Source organism: Oncorhynchus tshawytscha, linkage group LG18 (genome assembly GCF_018296145.1).
Source record: "Oncorhynchus tshawytscha isolate Ot180627B linkage group LG18, Otsh_v2.0, whole genome shotgun sequence".
In the NCBI taxonomy this organism is placed as follows: Eukaryota; Metazoa; Chordata; class Actinopteri; order Salmoniformes; family Salmonidae; genus Oncorhynchus; species Oncorhynchus tshawytscha.
Genome location: NC_056446.1, coordinates 1,055,245 through 1,078,201, shown reverse-complemented (window position 1 = coordinate 1,078,201; position 22,957 = coordinate 1,055,245). Strand labels below are relative to the sequence as shown.

Sequence of the window (22,957 nt, the reverse complement as noted above, 5' to 3'; positions counted from 1 at the left end):
ACTGATGACATCATCAAAATGAAAAACAACGACAGCGATTTCGCCATTGGTCTGCAGTCTCCCGTCTGGTCCTAGAAACTAACATCTTTTTTAAAAAACAACTTAAAAACAAAACAAAAAATGAGAAGGGGGGAAGTAGTGGAGGGAGAAGAGAGAAATTAACAGAAGTGGGTGGAGAAGTCAGCGTAAGGGGTGAGTGGTTCTGCATCTTGATTGGTCGGCCCCATTGGGGGGGGGGTCGCTGTGATGTCCTTCCCTGAGTGGGGGGTTTGGGGGTCATGGTCCGAGCACGCAAGCTCTTTGGGGTTTAAGTCTGTGTGTGGATGAATGTGTGTGTTTATGTGGTCATTTCCCGCTGTATTTTAGCTTTGTTGGATTACGTCAGTCTGCCCCTTTTATCTGACGCCGTTATCGGTAATAGTCTTCCATCTCCGCCTTTCTCTTTTCCGTTCATTCGTTCCTAGCTCTGCGGCCTCCCGATTGGCACTTGTATATTGGGATTAGTTGGAGGAGACGCGTTTCCATCCATAGTCCGCTCCTTAACAGAAGCACCCATTGAAAACCAAGGGGGGGTTTGTGTATTCGTTTTAACAGTTTGAGCAGAGTTTATTCCATCCTGTGTTGGGTCTATCGTGGGATCAGTGGAAAGCAGTCATTAACAATGTATTTTTATTAGGAGCTAAGCTTGGACTTCTTGGACAAGGGCGGAGTCTCTTCTTTACTCTCGCCACCCACCTCCTCTTCGTCTTCTTCGTCGTCATCGGGGTAGTCCACCAGCCCCACCTGAGAAAGAGCAAGAGAAATTGGGGGCGGGGTCATTCATGTATTCAGATCTGATCTTGATTAATATTTCTTACAGAAAATAACTACTTAACTCTTTACCATAACAGAGGTCTAAAACTTAAGGCCTGAAAGCTACTATCTTGGAGCCCCCAAACTGATGTCTGATTCCCATCAGAATCAGCCCCTTAAGAGGACTTCAAGGACTTTTCAGCTATTGAAATCCTTGAGAGTGAAAACCTATACACACACACGTTCAGAAGTTTGGGTTCACTTAGAAATGTCCTTGTACGCTAAAGTAAAGCTATTTTTTTGTCCATTAAAATAATGTCAAATTGATCAGAATAGTAATTTATAACATTAACAATGTCTACACTGTATTTATGATCAATGTTGTTTTTAATGGACTTTTTTTTTTGCTTTTCTTTCAAAGAACAAAGGCATTTCTAAGTGACCCAAAACTTTGTACGGTAGTGTATGTGTAAACACACACACACCCACCTACATACATATAAGTCAGCAAAAAAAGAAACGTCCTCTCACTGTCAACTGCATTTATTTTCAGCAAACTTAACATGTGTAAATATTTGTATGAACATAACATGATTCAACAACAGACAAACTGAATACGTTCCACAGACATGTGACTAACAGAAATGGAATAATGTGTCCCTGAACAAAGGGGGGGTCTAAATCAAAGGTAACAGTCAGTATCTGGTGTGGCCACCAGCTGCATTAAGTACTGCAGTGCATCTCCTCCTCATGGACTGTACCAGATTTGCCAGTTCTTGCTGTGAGATGTTACCCCACTCTTCCACCGAGACACCTGCAAGTTCACGGACATTTCTGGGGGGGAATGGCCTTAGCCCTCGCCCTCCGATCCAACAGGTCCCAGACGTGCTCAATGGGATTGAGATCAGGGCTCTTCGCTGGCCATGGCAGAACACTGACATTCCATTGCAGAAAATGACGCACAGAACGAGCAGTATGGCATTGTCGTGCTGAGGGAGGAGATTTCTTCCCTGTAACGCACAGCGTTGAGATTGCCTGAAATGACAACAAGCTTAGTCCAACGATGCTGTGACACACCGCCCCAGACCATGACGGACCCTCCACCTCCAAATCGATCCCGCTCCAGAGTACAGGCCTCGGTGTAACGCTCATTCCTTCGACGATAAACGCAAATCCAACCATCACCCCTGGTGAGACAAAACCGTGACTCGTCAGTGAAGACCACCTTTTGCCAGTCCTGTCTGGTCCAGCGATGGTGGGTTTGTGCCCATAGGCAACATTGTTGCCGGTGATGTCTGGTGAGGACCTGCCTTACAACAAGTCTACAAGCCCTCAGTCCAGCCTCTCTCAGCCTATTGAGGACAGTCTGAGCACTGATGGAGGGATTGTGTGTTCCAGGTGTAACTCGGGCAGTTGTTGCCATCCTGTACCTGTCCCGCAGGTGTGATGTTCGGATGTACCGATCCTTTGCAGGTGTTGTTACATGTGGTCTGCCACTGCGAGGGCGATCAGCTGTCCATCCTGTAGCACTGTCTTAGGCGTCTCAGTACAGACATTACAATTTATTGCCCTGGCCACATCTGCAGTCCTCATGCCTCCTTGCAGCATGCCTAAGGCACATTCACGCAGATGAGCAGGGACCCTGGGCATCTTCTTTTGGTGTTTTTCAGTCAGTAGAAAGGCCTCTTTAGTGTCCTAAGTTTTAATAAATGTGACCTTAATTGCCTACCGTCTGTAAGCTGTTAGTGTCTTAACAACCATTCCACAGGTGCATGTTTATTAATTGTTTATGGTTCATTGAACAAGCATGGGAAACAGTGTTTAAACCCTTTACAATGAAGATCTTTAAAGTTATTTGAAATTTTTTACAAATTATCTTTGATTGACAGGGTCCTGAAAAAGGGACGTTTCTATTTTTGCTGAGTTAAAATATAAAACACACACACACAGTATATACACACAGGGCAAGAAAGTATTCATACCCATTTACTTATTCCACATTTTTTTGTGTTACTGCCTGAATTGAAAATGTTGAAGTCTTAAATCGGCTTGAAAATCTATGCTAAGTCAAAACTGTAACTAGGCCACTAGGAACATTTGATGTCATCTTGGTAAGCAACTTGTGTATATTTGGCCTTGTGTTTTAGGTTATTGTCCTGCTGAAAGGTGAATTTGTCTTCCAGTGTCTGTTGGAAAGCAGACAACCAGGTCTTCTTGGGTATGACGCTACAATATTGGCACACCTGTATTTGGGGAGTTTCTTCCATTCTTCTCTGCAGATCCTCTCAAGCTCTGTCGGGTTGGATGGGGAGCGTCGCTGCACAGCTATTTTCAGGTCTCTCCAGAGATGTTCGATCAGGTTCAAGCCCGGGCCATTCAAGAGCGTTCAGAGACTTGTCCCGAAGCCGGTCCTGAGTTGTCTTGGCTGTGTGCTTAGGGTTGTTGTCCTGTTGGAAGGTGAACCTTCGCCCCAGTCGGAGGTCCTGAGTGCTCTGGAGCAGGTTTCCATCAAGGATCTCTATTCTTCACTCTATTTTTCTCCGTTCATCTATCCCTCGATCCTAACTACTCTCCCAGTCCCTGCCGCTGAAAAACATCCCCACAGCATGATCCTGCCACCATCATGCTTCACCGTAGAGATGGTGCCAGGTTTCCTCCAGTCGTGACGCTTGGCATTCAGACCAAAGAGTTCAATCTTGGTTTCATCAGACCAGAGAATCTAATTTCTCATTGTCTGAGAGTCTTTAGTTGCCTTTTGGCAAACTCCAAGCGGGCTGTCATGTGCCTTTTACTGACTGGCTTCCGTCTGGCCACTCTACCATAAAGGCCTGATTGGTGGAGTGCTGCAGTGCTTTGACATGGACTGTCAACAGGGGGACCTTATATAGACAGGTGTGTGCCTTTCCAAATCATGTCCAATCAATTGATCATCTCAAGGATGATCAATGGAAACAGGATTCACCTAAGCTCAATTTTAAGTCTGAATTTTAAGGGTCTGAATAATTATGTAAATACATTTTTTTTTAAGCAAAACTGTTTTTGCTTTGTCATTATGGGGTAGTAGGTAAATTGATGATACGTTTGTTTTAATCCATTTTAGAATAAGGCTGTAACGTAACAAAATGTTTAAAAGTCAAGGGGTCTGAATACTTTCCGAATGCACTGTCCACATACATGTGGACATCCCTTCAAATTAGCGGATTTGGCTATTTCAGCCACAACTGTTGCTGGCAGATGTATAAAATCGAGCACACAGCCATGCAATCTCCATAGACAAACATTGGCAGTAGAATTGTTACATAACACAATGTCACAGATGTCTCAAGTTCAGAGGGAGCGTGCGATTGGGGTAAATTGACTTCTAATGGTTTTTCATTTGCAGATGTTAAAAGTGAATGGTTGTTAGCAGTGGTTCGGCAAACAAACCCGAAGTGTGGATTGCAGTCTGTCCTTCTCCGGACTGATTTCAAGGTAAGGAAACAAAATGTGTCAATTTTATACTTTGGGTAAACGATCCCTGTGTTTTTGTAAGAACTAAACTCCGACCCCCAAACAATCATTCCATTCTTAGGCACAGAATGAAGGAAACAGACAAACTTGAACTGTCCAATAACTATTTTACATTTGAAATGTTTTCTGTTGTGCCCTAATGAACACAACCCAGGTCCCCGTGGAGACTAGTCTGGTGATTCTACCCACCTTTGTGGTGACTGTGGCTGCTGTCGGGGGCGAGCCCTTGGCCCCTGACCCAGGTGAGCCGGGGCGCAGCGATGCGGGCGGGCTGGACAGGCTGGTCTTGGTGGTGGAGCCGGAGAAGGAGAGTTTGAAGCTGGGGCTCTGGCGGCCTGACAGACTACTGGACTTGCCCAGGACTTCCTTGTCATCGAAGTCTTTCACTGTTCCACAGAAAGACAAAAATCCAGACAGTTGTGGACTGTCAGTTTAACTTTTTTCTAAAGACGCAAGACAACTTATTTTCTTCTCAGTACAGAGTATATCAGCAACCTTCAAATGCACTTCATTTCATTTCCCTCAGAGCACCGAAAAAAAAGTACAAATTCCAAACCAAAACAAGTGCATCTAAACTCCCCTTAAAAAACAGCACTTCATATATGCATTTGACCCAGTTCTGTCAGTAATTCATGCATTCTTTCCCTGCGACCTACGTTTCTTCCTTTCCATGAACTTGCTGATGGGGTCCATGAGGTCCTCATTCTCGCCGGCGCCACCGCACGCTTTGGTGATCTTGTTGTCCGAGGGGGGCACCACCGCCTCGCAGTCCTCAAGCTCTTCCTCGTCCGCGTTGAACCACATCTCCTCATCATCGTCCAGCGTTCGCGCATCACGCCGGAACCGGTGGTTCCTCAGGATCGACCGCATGCTGTGTAAGGAGAGGTGGCAAACAGTTCAACTTGAGCATGACTGCAGAGTTGAGTTACAGACAAATGAGGGATAGCAAATTGATAGAAACCTGTGGATTCCAAAGGTAACAAAATGGACAATCATTCATAAAGCCAATCAGCTTGAGCCGAGCCAAAAGACCGTATCACTAGCCAATTGGAATCGTTTAAAGCCAAAGACAACAACCCACTCATTCTGTAGCTAATGGCAGCCATTTCAAAACTACAGCTAGAACGCCCACTACCAAGCCCAAACATAACTAGCAGAATATGTATTTCATCTATCCATCCAGCCATCTCCTGACCCCTCCTGTCTCAGCCTCCAGTATTTATGCTGCAGTAGTTTATGTGTCGGGGGGCTAGGGTCAGTCTGTTATATCTGGAGTACTTCTCCTGTCCTATCCGGTGTCCTGTGTGAATTTAAGTATGCTCTCTCTAATTCTCTCTTTCTTTCTTTCTCTCTCTCGGAGGACCTGAGCCCTAGGACCATGCCCCAGGACTACCTGACATGATGACTCCTTGCTGTCCCCAGTCCACCTGGCCGTGCTGCTGCTCCAGTTTCAACTGTTCTGCCTGTGATTATTATTATTCGACCATGCTGGTCATTTATGAACATTTGAACATCTTGGCCATGTTCTGTTATAATCTCCACCCGGCACAGCCAGAACAGGACTGGCCACCCCACATAGCCTGGTTCCTCTCTAGGTTTAGGCCTTCCTAGGGAGTTTTTCCTAGCCACCGTGCTTCTACACCTGCATTGCTTGCTGTTTTAGGCTGGGATTCTGTACAGCACTTTGAGATATCAGCTGATGTATGAAGGGCTACATAAATAAATGTGATTTGATCCCATCACCCTTCCCCCTCAGTCTTAGAGTGGTCTTTCTTATCCCAGAGGTGCAATTCATTTTGCAGCACATAGTAAAAACAATGGACACATGACAATAAATAAACACAAAAACAATATATGAACCTGTCCAGTTTGGGGTTGTCCTGCCTCTCCCTCTGCTGTTCGTAGCGCAGCTTCAGTCCTTTAAAGGTCTGCACGTAGTCCACATCCTCCAGGGACTTCCAGTAGTTCTCCACTATGTGGGCCGTCAGGGACTTCACATCCTCCTGGGGGGAACGGTAGCGTATAGAGGAGGAAAGAGAAGAGAGAGAGAAAGACCATACCATTCTTGCTCAGCTTAGGTTTTGTTCTGTCTAAGCAGAGGTGATATTGTCAAAAGTAAGTTACCATTTATACTTTCTTTCGTGCTATAATTTTTTTTTACAATAAAAGTTAAAACACAAACACAGGAGACATTGGAAGCGAAGAAATGCTCACCACGCGGACATATTCAAACATCTCGATGATGGCTGAATTCATGAGATTGTAGCGGGCGCCGTTGTTGAGGAAGGCCTTGACCACCGGCTCAAACAGGAAGTTCTTCATGATGTAGCGGTTGTAGAACTCGTCCTTCAGCCCGATGATCCGCCTCATGAAGCGCAGCGCGCCTGGAGGAGTTTGACACACAGTCACCTTTTCAATGTGATCAAGTTGATACAGAAACAATGTTCCAACCAACTCGTACAGTGTGCAGACGTTACAGTTCTCTCCTGAGTGTCAGCACAGAGAGAGACTCAGCAAGTGTGTGTGAGATATTGGAATAGAAAGAGAAAAGGACAGGTGTTGTAAAGGTCTAGAGTGTGGTGGTGATGCAGAAAGACACAACACAGGCTTGGTGAGGATATAGCGACGGGTTATTGGCGAGCTGAACGTTATGGTGTGTGTGTGTGTGTGTATAGAGGACTCACAGAGGGCCAGGAAGGCGTGCTGTGAGGCAGTGAGCACCAGGACCCTACGGAGGATGTCCTTGTTGATGATGTAGTTCTTGATGTGGTAGGTGTGGTGCTCCACGCAGAACGTCAGCAGCTCCAGGATCAGCGCCAGCAGCTGAGACGTCTGGAAGTCATCTGGAGGGGATACAGGGAGGTGGTTAACGGTGTGGGTGTTCATAACAAACATGAAGCACTCACACAGACATACAGTGGCTCATATGGTGTGTGTGTGTGTATACTTGTGTAAGAGGTCATTCATTCACTCAGAGCACTGACATATGGTGGCTCATCTCGGGTGTGCATGCATGCGCGTACGTGTGACAGAATGCTAAATTGTACCTGGTCGCATCAGATACTGTATATACAACTTTAAGTGAGTGTGCCAGTCATCCGGACAATAACAGGGCACTCACACGCACATCTCATAGTGTATTTCTGGTTCATTTGGATGCAGGTAAAACATTGTTTCTCTGCACACACACAGGGGACACACCTCTACTGGGCTTGTCATCCGTGGTGTTGGCCAGTAGAGGAGCAGAGAGGACATGCATGCAGTGCTTGTAGAAGAAGCTCAGGAACTCTGTCTTCTCCGTTTTCTGCAGGAGGAGGAGAGTCAAACCATGAGATGCAAACACTCCTAGTGAAAAGGGTTTCACCAAAACACACATGACCTGAAGGAAGAGCCTAGAGAGTAAGTTGGGTTTGGTTTACACCCTACCAAGTGATCTCCTTAGTTTCAAATTATGGAATGCAGCGACATCTGTGCGAAGCCCTTAGGTGTGGTGCCAAGTGAAGTCACAAAACGGTAGCGGAGCCTCTAGGAAGTATGCCTGGTGGGATTTAGATCCTGCCCAAGGACTAGGAGCTAAGGGTCGATTCGAATTCCAGCCACTCTCTCGGGGGGCATTGTAAGACTTACATTGGCCATGACCAGCATGTTATCAGGGTGAAAGGGGTAAGGAAAAAGGTCAGAAGCGAGCAGCTCTACTCACATTGGCGGTAGCCATCATGTTTTCAGGATCCACCAGGGTGCGTAGCAGACCCATCAGCTGTACGGCGCCGCCCAGCTCCGGGTCCGAGTCACAGATCATGTGCTCGATGATCAGGTTGATCAGCAGGATGTCCTGGGAGATTACCAAGGGACCATTGGTGGGGGAAATGTAATCAGAGTCTAGAAGCAAATTCGCCACTAGCATTCAAAACACATAGGCGACTCGTAGGAAGACGCGCCGGATGCCATGAAATATTGTGGACAACACTGTTGCTTGGTAGTTTACCTGGCCGGCTGGTTTGAAGAGCATGCTAGCTTATGTCCAGAATTTCAAACTGAATGAATATGGTACTTCAAAACCTCTTAGCTAGACTCTAGGTGAAGACTGTTCATGAGGCCTAACATCTGTGTGAGACGTCAAAAGGTAAAAATACAAAATTGCCATCAGTCTCATAAAAAACAATGACATCCAACATGAAATCCGATATAATTAAATGGAATAATCCCCATAAAACATACATGCAGAACAAACCCCTAGAATGGCATGGCTCCCAAAGTGAATACTTATTTTCAGTAGTACCAATTACCTACCGAAAACATTCTTTTAAAAATATACTCTGCCATAAGAGTCCATAAAACTCAGAATAAATAGGAATGTTTTACATGTCCCTAAATTTAAAGGTGGTTTAAACCTTGGAATTGTATCTTTTCACCAAGCAAGGCTTTTTTTTCATTACTTGTGTTATATTGTTAAATGCACTAAAGAGGAACAATGGGTACATATTGAAGATACGCATGCTCATCCCCAGAATCTTTTCACGTGTCTGGTTTCAAAGGATGGAGCTAAGATCATGAACAACTTTACAGTTTAGAAAATTAAATGGATTCTACAAGAACCAATATCACTCCCTAAAAACACCCCCTTTGGAAATATATTTGGATAGCTTTTCAGAATTCACAGACAAATTGGCCCACATGGAAAACTAAAGGCATAGAAACCGTAAACGAACCAGTAATAGGCAATACAATTATTTCCATGACAGAATTAAAAAGCCATTTTGGACTGACCAATGTAGACTTTTTCAAATATATGCAACTTAAGTTTTAAACTGTTTCACAAAATGTTGACCTGAAAGCTTTTGGACATCAGAGCACTGTTGAGGGAATCCTATTTGAGCCAGTCCAAAAGTGAAGGGCAGAGTTAGAAAGCTGGCTGTCAGAAGTTTTACAATGAAAGTGTGCTTTTCATCCATCTGTCTGCATACTTCCAAGGCAAGGCATATGGGGGTGTGGTGAGATACCCAATGGGTTGGACAATATTATTTTTGTCACTTGTATTGAATAAGTCATTACATAAATACTGGAAGTCAATTGATCCAACTTTAAGAGAAAGAAATAATCAAATGTTTTATCATTTAAATATTTTGTAAAAAATAATAATTGTCTAGACAAACACAACAATTAGATTAACGTATGTAAACATTAAGTCGTTTGTGTTTGTCTATGTATTCTTTTTGTTAGCAAAAAGCAAAATATTTCAAAAACGAAAACAATGACATCTGGTTTCGTTGTGGCATGATGAGCTGCCTGCATCATACACAATGGTGGCTTTCATCAGTTCCATCATAATGCTTGATGGTTTCATCATAGCCAGTTCCATCATAGTGCTTGATGGTTTCATCATAGCCAGTTCCATCATAGTGCTTGATGGTTTCATCATAGCCAGTTCCATCATAGTGCTTGATGGTTTCATCATAGCCAGTTCCATCATAGTGCTTGATGGTTTCATCATTGCCAGTTCCATCATAGTGCTTGATGGTTTCATCATTGCCAGTTCCATCATAGTGCTTGATGGTTTCATCATTGCCAGTTCCATCATAGTGCTTGATGGTTTCATCATAGCCAGTTCCATCATAGTGCTTGATGGTTTCATCATTGCCAGTTCCATCATAGTGCTTGATGGTTTCATCATAGCCAGTTCCATCATAGTGCTTGATGGTTTCATCATAGCCAGTTCCATCATAGTGCTTGATGGTTTCATCATAGCCAGTTCCATCATAGTGCTTGATGGTTTCATCATAGCCAGTTCCATCATAGTGCTTGATGGTTTCATCATAGCCAGTTCCATCATAGTGCTTGATGGTTTCATCATTGCCAGTTCCATCATAGTGCTTGATGGTTTCATCATTGCCAGTTCCATCATAATGCTTGATGGTTTCATCATAGCCAGTTCCATCATAGTGCTTGATGGTTTCATCATAGCCAGTTCCATCATAGTGCTTGATGGTTTCATCATAGCCAGTTCCATCATAGTGCTTGATGGTTTCATCATAGCCAGTTCCATCATAGTGCTTGATGGTTTCATCATAGCCAGTTCCATCATAGTGCTTGATGGTTTCATCATGCCAGTTCCATCATAGTGCTTGATGGTTTCATCATTGCCAGTTCCATCATAGTGCTTGATGGTTTCATCATTGCCAGTTCCATCATAGTGCTTGATGGTTTCATCATTGCCAGTTCCATCATAGTGCTTGATGGTTTCATCATAGCCAGTTCCATCATAGTGCTTGATGGTTTCATCATGCCAGTTCCATCATAGTGCTTGATGGTTTCATCATAGCCAGTTCCATCATAGTGCTTGATGGTTTCATCATAGCCAGTTCCATCATAGTGCTTGATGGTTTCATCATAGCCAGTTCCATCATAGTGCTTGATGGTTTCATCATAGCCAGTTCCATCATAGTGCTTGATGGTTTCATCATAGCCAGTTCCATCATAGTGCTTGATGGTTTCATCATTGCCAGTTCCATCATAGTGCTTGATGGTTTCATCATTGCCAGTTCCATCATAATGCTTGATGGTTTCATCATAGCCAGTTCCATCATAGTGCTTGATGGTTTCATCATAGCCAGTTCCATCATAGTGCTTGATGGTTTCATCATAGCCAGTTCCATCATAGTGCTTGATGGTTTCATCATAGCCAGTTCCATCATAGTGCTTGATGGTTTCATCATAGCCAGTTCCATCATAGTGCTTGATGGTTTCATCATAGCCAGTTCCATCATAGTGCTTGATGGTTTCATCATAGCCAGTTCCATCATAGTGCTTGATGGTTTTTGCGAGTATGCTTGAAATTTTCAGGATTCATGTCTTTTTTTTTTTTTTACCCCTTTTTCTCCCCAATTTTCGTGGTATCCAATTGTTAGTAGCTACTATCTTGTCTCATCGCTACAACTCCCGTACGGGCTCGGGAGAGACGAAAGTCATGCATCCTCTGATACACAACCCAACCAAGCCGCACTGCTTCTTAACACAGCGCGCATCCAACCCGGAAGCCAGCCGCACCAATGTATCGGAAGAAACACCGTGCACCTGGCAACCTTGGTTAGCGCGCACTGCACCCGGCCCGCCACGGGAGTCGCTGGTGCGCGATGAGACAAGGATATCCCGGACGAAGCCACAAAACAAGACCACTAACTATCCAAGGTTGGGGTTAAGTTAAGGACTGAGCCCAGGTCCTTTCGTGTTTATAAAATATTAAAAAATAAGTTATTTTCTCAGATGGTCATGCGATTGTTCTGTCAATCACTTAGAGCCCCACTGTTCTAGGACCTGGTACCAGTTTTGCGATACTCAAAAAGGTTTCTTGGCAAGGAAACAAAACATGAAGCAGACAATATTTCAGAGGAAAACAATCCTAATGTTGGAAATAAGAAGCCTTAGGTTGTCACCCAGAATCACATTTGTTTATTTTCCAAGCTATAGGTACATTACATTTGACTTCAAGCAGTTATATATCTATATTTTTTTAGTCTGCTTTGTGTTTTCCTATGGAAAAATAAAGTATTGTGGCACCTACATTAAGCCCTGTCACTCTCGGCTCCTCATGACACAGGCTTGGCGACATACAGTCAGACTGCAACGCCTCAAAGGGCAGAAGCAAGATGTTCGTTAGAAACTGCTTAAATTACCATACGGTAGGACCTCGGAGGTATGAACACGTCGGGAATGGAGGTAGATCGCTGATCAGAACACTGAAATATTAACTTAAATTCACTTAACTTTATAATAAATACTGATTGCATGTTTACATTCATTTTAATGTAGGCCTAGATGAATACTGTAAATGTCTGATGTGCTTTAGCACACACAAGCAGCATTTACATTCAGGGCCAAAAATGTACTTTTTGTTTCATTAGCCACTGTGGCAGGTAGATATAAAAATCTACCAGACACTCAGATTTTTTTTACCAGCTAAAATGTTAAAATATCTCACAGTAATTAAACCAACAAAACTGATGAGCATTCTCTGTAATGTATCGAAAACAATAACATGCATTTCAAGTAATAAGTAAATGTGGTATAGTATTTAGTTACATTTTTTGTTCCTTTGAACCAAAATATCAAAGACGAGACAAAAATGTTCACCTCGCCCTTTAAGTGCGCGAGGTTACCATGGTAAAAGACTCGTTTGTGCCTGTGAGATTGCAGTGTGAGATGGGACAGGCTATATAGGATTCGTAGTTCTTTGACGGAGATGAATTTACCAGCTATGAAACAAAAAACTGCACTCACCATCAAAATACTTTGAAAACAGCTCCTGTAGCATTCATTTTACAACATGTGATCATACTTGACTGTGAAATGCTCACACTGTGGAGCCAGGATCACCAACCAACGTTGCTGGTGAAAAAGACATCTCAAATGCCAAAATGTGTCTGTCTGTAGCCTACAGAAGTCAGTTTGTTTTGTTGCATTTAATATATGTCCCATGTCCATAGATTCCTATCTCTGTTGTCCTACTGCATGAGGGAGGTGTGCAGGTAAAAGAGCTGTACTCACATCGTCGTTCTGCTGGGACTCCTGCATGATAAACTCTCGTACCATAGAGGGGTTGTACTCCACCAGATAGGAGAAGATATCGGTGGCTGCGCCGCGCACCTGCACATCATCCATCCCCTGACGGCACACACAATATTCACAACGGAATCCAATATGAACAATCAGAACAGAGGAGAATAACATTGGAAAAGACAGCTAAGGAATACAAAGCAGTGAGTTTGAGTACAATATTCCATCCATGTAGACCTTAAATAAACTGTGTAGGTAATTGGTATAAGCAATAAGGCCCTCAAATAGGCTAGGTGGAATTTACACAGGTTGGGGCTAGGGCTTGTACTTGTGGGCTAGGGCTTGTGTGTGTGTGTGGGCACTCACCAGTATAACCTCTAGTGCAGGGAGAATTCCCATGTTTGACAGTGTCTTGAAGAAGGTGTCTCTGTTTTGAGGTTGTAACGTTTGTGAGAAGGCGCAGAACTCCTTTAGAAAGTTTACCTGCGGGGAAAACAATGCTTTGTGTTAGTCATTGGCTAACTAACTGGGCTCCCAAGTGGTGCAGCGGTCTATGGCACTGCATCTCAGTTCTAGAGGCGTCACTACAGACACCCTGGTTCCAATCCAGGCTGTATCACAACCGGCCATGATTGGGAGTCCCAAAGGGCGGTGCACAATTGGCCCAGTGTCGTCCGGGTTTGGCCATTGTAAATAAGAATTCCTTAACCGACTTGCCTAGTTAAATAAAAAGGTTAAGTAAAATAGGACTATCCTAAGTAAGACTTTTTGGCATCATCCTCAATTATTTCATTTGCATGTCTCATTTGCTATGTGCGTTTCTTTTAATTGTCTAATGCAGTGTCTCCAAGCCCAGTTTTTTGTTTTCGCCCTAGCACGAACACAGCTGATTGAACTTAAGCAGGGGTGTCAAACACATTCCATGGACGTCCGAGTGTCTGCTGGTTTTTGTTATTTCCTTTCAATTCGTGCCCAATTAAGACCTAGACAGCCAGGTGACGGGAAGTTCCTAACAAATCAATCTCCTTAAATGACTGATCAAGTACAAGGGAAAACCTGCAAACATTCCATGGAATGCGTTTGACACCCCTTCACTAAAGGATTAATGATGAGTTGATCATTTGAACGAAGTGTGTGCGTGGAAGGGGAAAAAACAAAAACACCTGCTGCATCCCCTTTGGATTCCCAGGACCAGGAAGCATAAGGATGTGCAACTCTCATGAACGATTCGATACGCATCTAGATGCAGACAGGGGTGTCTCACACACACACGACAAGATTCTTCACTTAGTCGTGAGGATTCTCCATACCACCACACTGTCTCACGAACACAATGACATGTGATTAGATTTGTAGCTACGTTAACGAGTGGTGGCTCAAAGCAGCCTCAAAAGTTTGTAGCCAACATTTTGAATTGAATAACACTGCAATTGTCATACTTGGGTAAAAGTATAGATACCTTCATAGAAAATGACTCAAATAAAAGTCGCATAGAAGTCGCAAAAAAGTCGCATAAAATTCTACTTGATTAAAAGTATTTGGTTTAAAATATACTTAAGTATCAAAAGTAAGTGTAATTGCGAAAATATACTTAAGTATTAAGTATAAATAATTAAAATTCCTTATATTAAGAAAACTAGAAGACACAAGTGTCTTGTTTTTAAAAATAGCCAGGGGCACTCTCCAGTATTCAGACATAACTTACAAACAATGCATGTGTGTTTAGTGAGTCCACCAGATCAGAGGCAGTAGTGATGACCGGGGATGTTCAGTTGATAAGTGTGAATTTGACCATTTTCCTGTCCTGCTAAGCATTCAAAATGTAACAAGTACTTTTGGGTGTCAAGGAAAATGTTTGGAGTAAAAGAATGTAAGTTTTTAAAGAATGTAAGTGAAGTAAAAGTAGTCCAAAATATAAATAGTAATGTACAGATACCCCAAAAATCTACTTTAGTACTTTAAAGTATTTTTTACTTAAGTACTTCACATTACTGACAAGGCATACTTGGTGTCGTGCTTGAGTAAACACATTCTGGGTGAAGCGAAACATCTCCCCACTGGCTTCTTCTCTGGTGAGCTCTAAGTGGCTATTGCTGATCACCACTGCCAAAAATTTGAAGTGCGAGATGCGCAACCCAAGAGTATTGCAGATTGTGCCGATAAAATCAAATCAAATTTATTCATAAAGCCCTTCTTCCATCAGCTGATATCACAAAGTGCTGTACAGAAACCCAGCCTAAAACCCCAAACAGCAAGCAATGCAGGTGTAGAAGCACGGTGGCTAGGAAAAACTCCCTAGAAAGGCCAGAACCTAGGAAGAAACCTAGACAGATGATGAGTGATGGCTGTGTTTATTTATATAGCCCTTCTTACATCAGCTGATATCTCAAAGTGCTGTACAGAAACCCAGCCTAAAACCCCAAACAGCAAGCAATGCAGGTGTAGAAGCAAGGTTTGAAAACAAACAGGTTTGAAAACAAACAGGTTTGAAAACAAACAGGTTTGAAAACAAACAGGTTTGAAAACAAACAGGTTTGAAAACATCGGGACGTCTGGGACTGCTCAAAGAAAGGATTGGTAGCCCTCAGATTGCGTCTCTGACCCGATCACATTAAATAAGTGTCAGTGACGACCGAGAGTCTCAAGTTGGCAACAACATGGGTAATTTGTCTCCGATCTCAAAAACTTGCCTGGGACAGCTAAATCGGGGACAAAAGTCTGTAGTGTACTTTCAGCTTAAGCTGCGTGGCCCTCAGTGTCTGTGTGTGTAGGCACCTGAGCTGAGCCATAGGGCAGGCTGAGCATCTACCACCACTGGGGTGGGGGCAATTTAGGCTTTGGTCCCCCATAGTTTTTTTCTTAAATCATCATCACCCACTTGATTAGCTTGACATTCCTACAGATGAAACATTTTGAGAGCTAGTACTATGTCCATATTTATCTTCAGAAATGTAACTAATTAATAAAATACAACTTTGGATTTTCCCCTGTCTTTTATCCCACTCTGACCAATGAATGTGACCATGCACAGCTAACAAAAATCATTGATGTCCTTTATGAAATTACCCTGTTCGGGTAAAAAGGACCAAATACACTGTTTAAAACAAATCAACATCTTATGGCGAACCTGAACAATCTAAATACAATCTTAATTATTGAAAACCCCAATCAGCAGTTGGATGTGAGTTGTAACGACTCCGGTAGGCTACACAACCCTGGTAAAAAAAACTATTTTCTACAGCTCATTTGGCAAAGATAACAATGACTCGGCAAATTACGTTGGTTGTCACTCAAAATAATAAAACCCATGATTTGACAATGCAAAAGCCATTTTACAAGCAGCAATTCTGAAGGTGCCCCGCAGATGTACAAATAGCCTAGAACAGGGATAGGCCTCTCGTTGGTGTGAGCAGCTGTCTCGCGCACTCTGCGGTGTGCGCATTCTTAATGTTTGAATGGGTTTTCTGACCGATGCATGCTTCACATTTGGATGGGATTGGGCTCCCACAGACCGATGCATTGGATCTTAAACATTGGAACTGAGGACCGAGGGAATCGTTACATCCCTAGAACCATAGGTCTAATAAACACTTCTAGGCCTTACAAAATTGTGCAAAGTTTCCTATTATTTCTTACCATTGTTAGCCCAGAAAAATCAGCCGGGGAGAAAGACTACAGTGTGTAAGGAAGGTGGGGATATTTGTCAAGTGTAAAAAAAACATTTGTGCCTGCGCTGCTGTCAGTTGTCGTACCAGTTCGTGTCTCTTGTCATCGTCGGTAGCCTCATCTGTGAGCTGTGCAAAGAGGTCTGTCAGGAACTTCTCGTCGTCCTGAGCGAGGGAGGGAAAAGGAAAAAAAGAAGAGAACATGAAAAATGGACACTGATATACTGCCAATTCTTTGTTTTGACTCCCAAATGGTTATGGTTGGAAACGGGTAAGCTGATCCTAGAGCTGTGCCTATGAAGGCAACTTCTAGCTGTCGCTTGCATCACTGCACTATAGTGTTTAATTTCAGACATTTTGGCAGTTGGTCTGCTGTTTAGCTGTCCCACCAGGCCCGACTCCCTGGGGTTGTTTCAGTAGGCACAAAACAGGAGAAAACATTTTGAAAAACAGGATGTACTATCTGTCCCTGTCCAATACGAACACATTGTAGTTTTTTGTGCCTTCTGAACACAACCCTGACTTGCAGGTGACAGACTGGCCAGGTTAGAGCCATGAGAGGACATTCAAAAAACAGAAGCCTCTAGATAAAGGACCTTTGAGAAGTCTTTATGACAGTTTGACCATTTTTCGTTTCAGTCAGACCTTCACATAGAGTGTGTAGCTGTATCGTGTTAACCAGAGTCTTGTTGTTTAGGGCACACAGACATTTTTTTTGTTTGTTTAATGTTTTGTGACAGAAAATGAAAAATGTGTTTTTTTTTTTAATTGGACATGCCCAGCTGCGGCCTTCCTGCTTCAGTCCGTTTTCTTCCATTTGGTGCCTGATGAGCATGAGCTACAGACGGATTGGCTGACAACGTCACAAAAATTATGTGAGCACATCCATGGTGTCGGAAGTCGTGCTTTGTTATGATTTTTTATGATAGCCAAAAAGACAAGCTGCTGCCATGTGGGGAATCGTAGGTGTCTCATTTCAGCTAGTTTTCTTGTTCTTGCTTTGAGGTGTTGACTGATTTTCTGTCAACATTAATATGCCAACAAAAGAAATGCTACCTAGCTGACAAACAACTGAGACAAGTACACATTGTGGAAAATAATACTGAACAAAAATATAAACAATATGAACAATTTCAACATTTTTACTTAGTTACAGTTCATATGGAAAATCCGTCAATTTAGATGAATTCATTTGGCTCTAATCTATGGATTTCACATGACTGGGAATACAGATATGCATCTGTTGGTGACAGATACCCAGCAGTAGATAAAGTACCCACTTGACCTATGTCAGTATTTTTACACCACTGCAGATACCTTCAAAAAACAAAACAAGTCAGAATTTGGTGTGACCACCATTTGCCTCATGCAGCACGATCTCCTTCACATGGAGTTGATCAGGCTGTTGGTTGTGGCCTGTGAAATGTGGCCTGTGAAATGTTGTCCCACTCCTCTTCAATTACTGTGCAAAGTTGCTGACATTGGCAGGAACTGGAATACATGTTGATCCAGAGCATCCCAAACCTGCTCAATACCTGTCTGACTATGCATTCCATGGAAGAACTGGGACATTTTCAGCTTCCAGGAATTGTGTACAGATCCTTGCGACATGGGGCCGTGCATTATCATGCTGAAACATGAGGTTACGGTGGCGGATGAATGGCACAACAATGGGCCTCAGGATCTCGTCACGGTATCTCTGTGCATTCAAATTGCCATTGATAAAATGCAATGGTCCGTAACTTATGCCTGCCCATACAATAACCCCACCGCCACCATGGGGCACTCTGTTCACAACGTTGACATCAGCAAACCGCTCACTCACACAACGCCATACATATGGTCTGTGGCTGTGAGGCCGGTTGGACATACTGCCAAATTCTCTGAAACGACGTTGGAGTGGCTTATGGTAGAGAAATTAACATTCAATTCTCTTGCAACAGCTCTGGCTGTTTTTTTTAAAATAAGTAACCCAAGACAGACCACGTCTGTTGTTTCCAATGGGAGCAAATTAATCAGTGGGAAGAACAAGCAAGGTGGTGGGCAGAGCCAAGATCCTATTGGTGCATTCTTGCATGCATTTGTATATTTCCGTTAGTGAACGCGTACTCTGAAGTGTGCAAGTGCAATAACTCAATTGGCCCCTGTACTCCTAAACAATGCAAAAAAAATGTAACTTTAAAAGTCTACAAAAAAAAACTTAGTCCACTCTGTTAATAACTAACAAATTCTAGTTTTGGGAACACAAAACTGTATTGAGAAAATGAGCAGAATGTCAAACAAAATAAATCTTCTCCCACTTCCGGCCACTTGGCTTCCTCTCATCACCATATTTGGTGGCGAGTGGAAATGCCAACCCGATGCTTCAGATTTATACATCCGGTGAAACATCTGGCTCATTGTGCCATCTGTGTCTTAACTCACTTACCAAACACTCTTGCGTTTCCATAGAGATGGCTATGCACAAACACTTTTGGAAAGAAATAGCGCCCCTTGTGTACACTGACGGTAATCCCGTATATCCCAGTATGGTAACGGAACTGTATGAAAATCTGGATACCTCCCAACCTTACTTGCATGTGTATTCTACTATGCTCCCTACGCCCCGACCTCACCTGCAGCATACCCACAATCTCCACCTTGTTGAAGAAGATGAAAGAGTGCAATGTAGAGAGCATGTTCTCCTCGAACACCGACGGCGTGGGCAGCACCATGTCCTGGATGTACTGCACGCGGTACGTCTGGTGGATCTTGGCCCGCAGCTCGGGGTCACCGATAGGGATGACCTCCTTGAAGCGCGCCGTCTTGGTGAGGAAGTCACGGTGGCGCCGCGGCAACCCATCCAGCGCAGGGTCATGCTCCAGGCAGCCAATCACATCCATGATGCACTCCTCAGAGAACATGACCTCGAAGAGGGCCGTGCGGTTTAGCAGGAAGATGCCCTTGACGATCTCGTATATGTGGTGGAGGCCGTCTGCGTTTTCCAAGTCCTCGCACTGGCGGAAGAGCTCCAGGAGTTTGCGGATGTAGCCCTCGTTCTCCACAGCCAGGGCTAGTTTCTCGCGGCGTAAGGGGGAGGGGAGGGATGAGGCCACTAGCTCGGCGAGCTCCTCAAGGTGGCCCAGCTCGCAGGGAGGGAGTTCGAGGCCTGGGGAGGACATGTCATCAAAGCGCTCCTCCTCCGATTCGTCCACCAGCTCTTGTGTGATGTCCACTGACGGGTCCTTGCCCTGGACCTGTTGGAGATCGGAGTTATAACAACACAACATGAGGGACAGAACAGAGAGACAAGTCAAAACACAATGAATGAAGAAATTTGTTAAACAAGAACAAGCATGATCCTACTTTTAAACCATACTTTGATTTTTGAAATCAAAGTATCTGCTGTCACTTTGTCAAGTGAGTGCTAACCCATTTTCCTTCATTATTAGGGGATTTTGGGATTCTGGGCACAAAACAGAGTTGAGCATGATTCACCTTCAACTTATACATACACTGAACATACACACAGGAATATAAGGTTACCAACCTGACAGATTTTTTCCCAGATCTCATCGCAGCCGGCCTTCTCCTGGAAGCTGAGGGCCAGGTCATAGTTCTCTGCCTCCGACCACACTATCAATGTGTCCTGAAAGGACAAGAGAAGGAAAAAAGAGCTAGCAACGTGTTCATTAGGGCATGCAGTGTCTGAAAACACAGATGTTTCTTATGTGACCAGCTCCAGGAATTTCCTCCCAGTTTCTTCCATTTGGTGCCTAATGAACATGGACCAGGTCATAGACCACATATTGCTCATATTCAAGTGTCTTCATCAAGCAGGTGACTGACCTGTTGTTTCTGGTAGGCTGTGTTTGGGTTGATTTTCGACTCGAGCAGTAGGGAACCTGAGGGATGAGAAAAAACACAGTATGTTATTACACTAACAACGAACGTGCAGTTTGCACAAAGACTTCGAAAGGGGAGGCAGGTTACTGCTATAAACAGGACAGTAGAGGTGCTAAATTGGGAGTTGTGTATCTCAAAACCCTCTTTGGGAGGCTGTGAGGACAGTGTGGTTATGTAATGCCACATTCAAAACAACTGGGACCTCGGAAATCTCAGAGTTCTGCGCGTTCAAAACAATTGGGAACTCTGAAAAAATGTAGTTCCCTCTGTGAAAACTTGATTTGAATGGTCATCCAACTTGGAATCCCAACTCGGGAACTCTGGCCTTTTTCTAGAGCTCAACTTTCCGCCCCGAAGATCACTATTTTTTAGACTTCAGTTGTTTCGAACAAGGCAAGGCGATGACAGACTTCTTGGACTGAGAAAGTTTACAACAGCGTGATGGCTCAATACAACTGGAGGAAAGAGATGGGGGACATTCCATGATCCAGTCGAGCTATGTTTTTTCGTCTTTCAGTGCACAATATGGGGATTTAGGGTTAGTGCCTTGTTTATGATGTCAAGGGCTTAATGGACCACCCACTCACTAGATGTCAAGGCTCATTTTTTGACAGTCTAAATAAGAGTACACAAAAACTACCATAATAGTTCACACAAACGATATAGTTTGTTTACTGCTAACAAGTTAGGTGTTATCAACAAAATGATTCATGAAATGATCAGAACAAAGAGTTAAACCAATGGTTGAGGGTATTAGAGTAGTAACCATACTTATACCTGACTCACCATCGCTCTCCGCTCGCACCAGCAGAGACATGCCTTTCAGCCTCTCCACATAACCGGAGGAGACGTGTCCCGTACCGCGGTCATCCCATTGTCTGTCCTCGTTGAGAGTATAAACTTTGACTCGGCGGCGGGTATCCGTCATCTTGGCAGGTGGTCGTGGTTCCCCCGTGCTTCCCCCGCTGATGTATTTACCTTGGATAACTAGATCCACTTTCGCTTTCAAAAACAGTAGCTAGATTACTTGGGTTTGGCTGTTTGCTAATTGTAACTTCCTACAGATAACTAACCTTAGCTGGCTTCCGCAAAACATGTCTTTCGCAGACTAGAAATGCACGACGCATGATCAAGTCGCGCTGTTTAACATAACCGACTTGCTTGTTAGGTTGGCATTCTCCTCCAGAAAACAGCACAGACTAACTAATAAGTATGACGAGTATGTTTCAAAGGTAAACGTTCAGGTAAGATCACCTGGCTATATCCTCAGACTTCAGCTACAGTGAGATGATTGTTGTATGCCAGCTACTGTAACTACCGTAGTGGGCTAGATCGCTGGCTAGCAAGTTAGCTAGTCAACCAACTGCCTAGCTACATTAAACATCGTATGAAAACAGTAAATTGTTAAATAGCGATAAATACTATGCACCGGTTATATTATTGCCCGTTTACAACCAGTGTTGTCCAATGTAGCCCCCGACGTTTCGGATCAGCTAGCTAGGTGTCTCTTGATAATACCGTTAGCTGCTAGCTATTTCTTTCCCAAGTGTTCCGCCATGTTCTGGCTCTGGGCCGCAGAGACCAGTCTCTCTCCTTACGAGGTATTCTTGCACTCAAAAATTAGGCAGATCAACCAGCTGTAATCGTATAACTCCATCAATGTTACGTTTCACATACTAACGTTATTTAACATTAATGTCCATCATATTGCACAGATAATTGCCAACTACCCCCCCTGTGTGCATTCAGCCATCTTGGGTCCCTTCAGAAAGTACGGGGTTTCCAGCACAGCAACAACAGGGCAGCCTGACACATTTTAAAGCAACAGTACAGTTTTCAAAAGATGAGACGAGCCTGAGCATTGTTTTATTTAACTAGACAAGTCAGTTAAAGAGCAAATTATTATTTTAACTTGCGGCCCTGCACTTGGTGCAAAAGACAGAATATGAAGAAATATCCAGCTAATGGTAAGGACTCATAACTACTACATATACCTTGCAATAGGAAAATATTAAACATTATTATTATTAAACATTATTTGTAAGAAACTATTTTCAGATTCAAGCTTCCCTGGAGAATGCCATTTTTCATCCTCTGGTAGTTTACCAATTCAAATATGTTCCTCCATCTCTTAATTCATTTGTGAGTCTTAAATGCACTTCAAATCAAATCTAATTGTGTTTGTCACATGCACCGAACACATCAGGTGTAGACACTTCAGTGAAATCCTTACTTACAAGCCCTTAACCAACCATACAGTTATGAAAATATGTGAGTTGATTGCCCCCATCCATCTTCAGAGTTCGTACTGTTAGGTGACCTAAACTGGGACATGCTTAACACCCAGCACTTATGCCCTCAATCTCACACAAATTATCAAGGAACCTACTAGGTACAACCCTAAATCCACAACCATGAGAGCCCTTTTAGATATCATCCTGACCAACTTGCCCTCTAAATATTCCTCTGCTGTCTACACCCAGGATCATTGCATGCGTGCGTAATGGTTCCGCGGTCAAACGACCACCCCTCATCACTGTCAAACACTCCCTAAA

The 22,957-nt window shown here is 43.5% G+C and overlaps 1 protein-coding gene across 3 annotated transcripts; it reads right to left on the bottom strand.

The window, feature by feature from the left end:
- Positions 1–268: 268 nt before the first annotated feature.
- On the bottom strand, positions 269–22,191 carry LOC112217387 (serine/threonine-protein phosphatase 4 regulatory subunit 3). 3 transcript variants are annotated; one of them, XM_024377617.2, is made up of 15 exons: positions 21,180–22,191; positions 20,346–20,401; positions 20,047–20,145; positions 19,133–19,753; positions 16,605–16,682; positions 13,219–13,335; positions 12,844–12,960; positions 8,003–8,134; positions 7,504–7,606; positions 6,987–7,145; positions 6,517–6,686; positions 6,163–6,305; positions 4,959–5,173; positions 4,492–4,688; positions 269–783 (listed from the first exon to the last, which is right to left on the bottom strand). In XM_024377617.2, the coding sequence occupies exons 1-15, from the start codon at positions 21,328–21,330 to the stop codon at positions 673–675; spliced, it is 2,469 nt and encodes an 822-aa protein (XP_024233385.1). In that variant the 5' UTR covers positions 21,331–22,191; the 3' UTR covers positions 269–672. The 3 variants fall into 3 exon arrangements, with proteins under 3 accessions (XP_024233385.1, XP_024233386.1, XP_024233387.1); XM_024377618.2 differs by having other exon boundaries at positions 6,163–6,302; XM_024377619.2 differs by having other exon boundaries at positions 21,189–22,191.
- Positions 22,192–22,957: the final 766 nt, after the last annotated feature.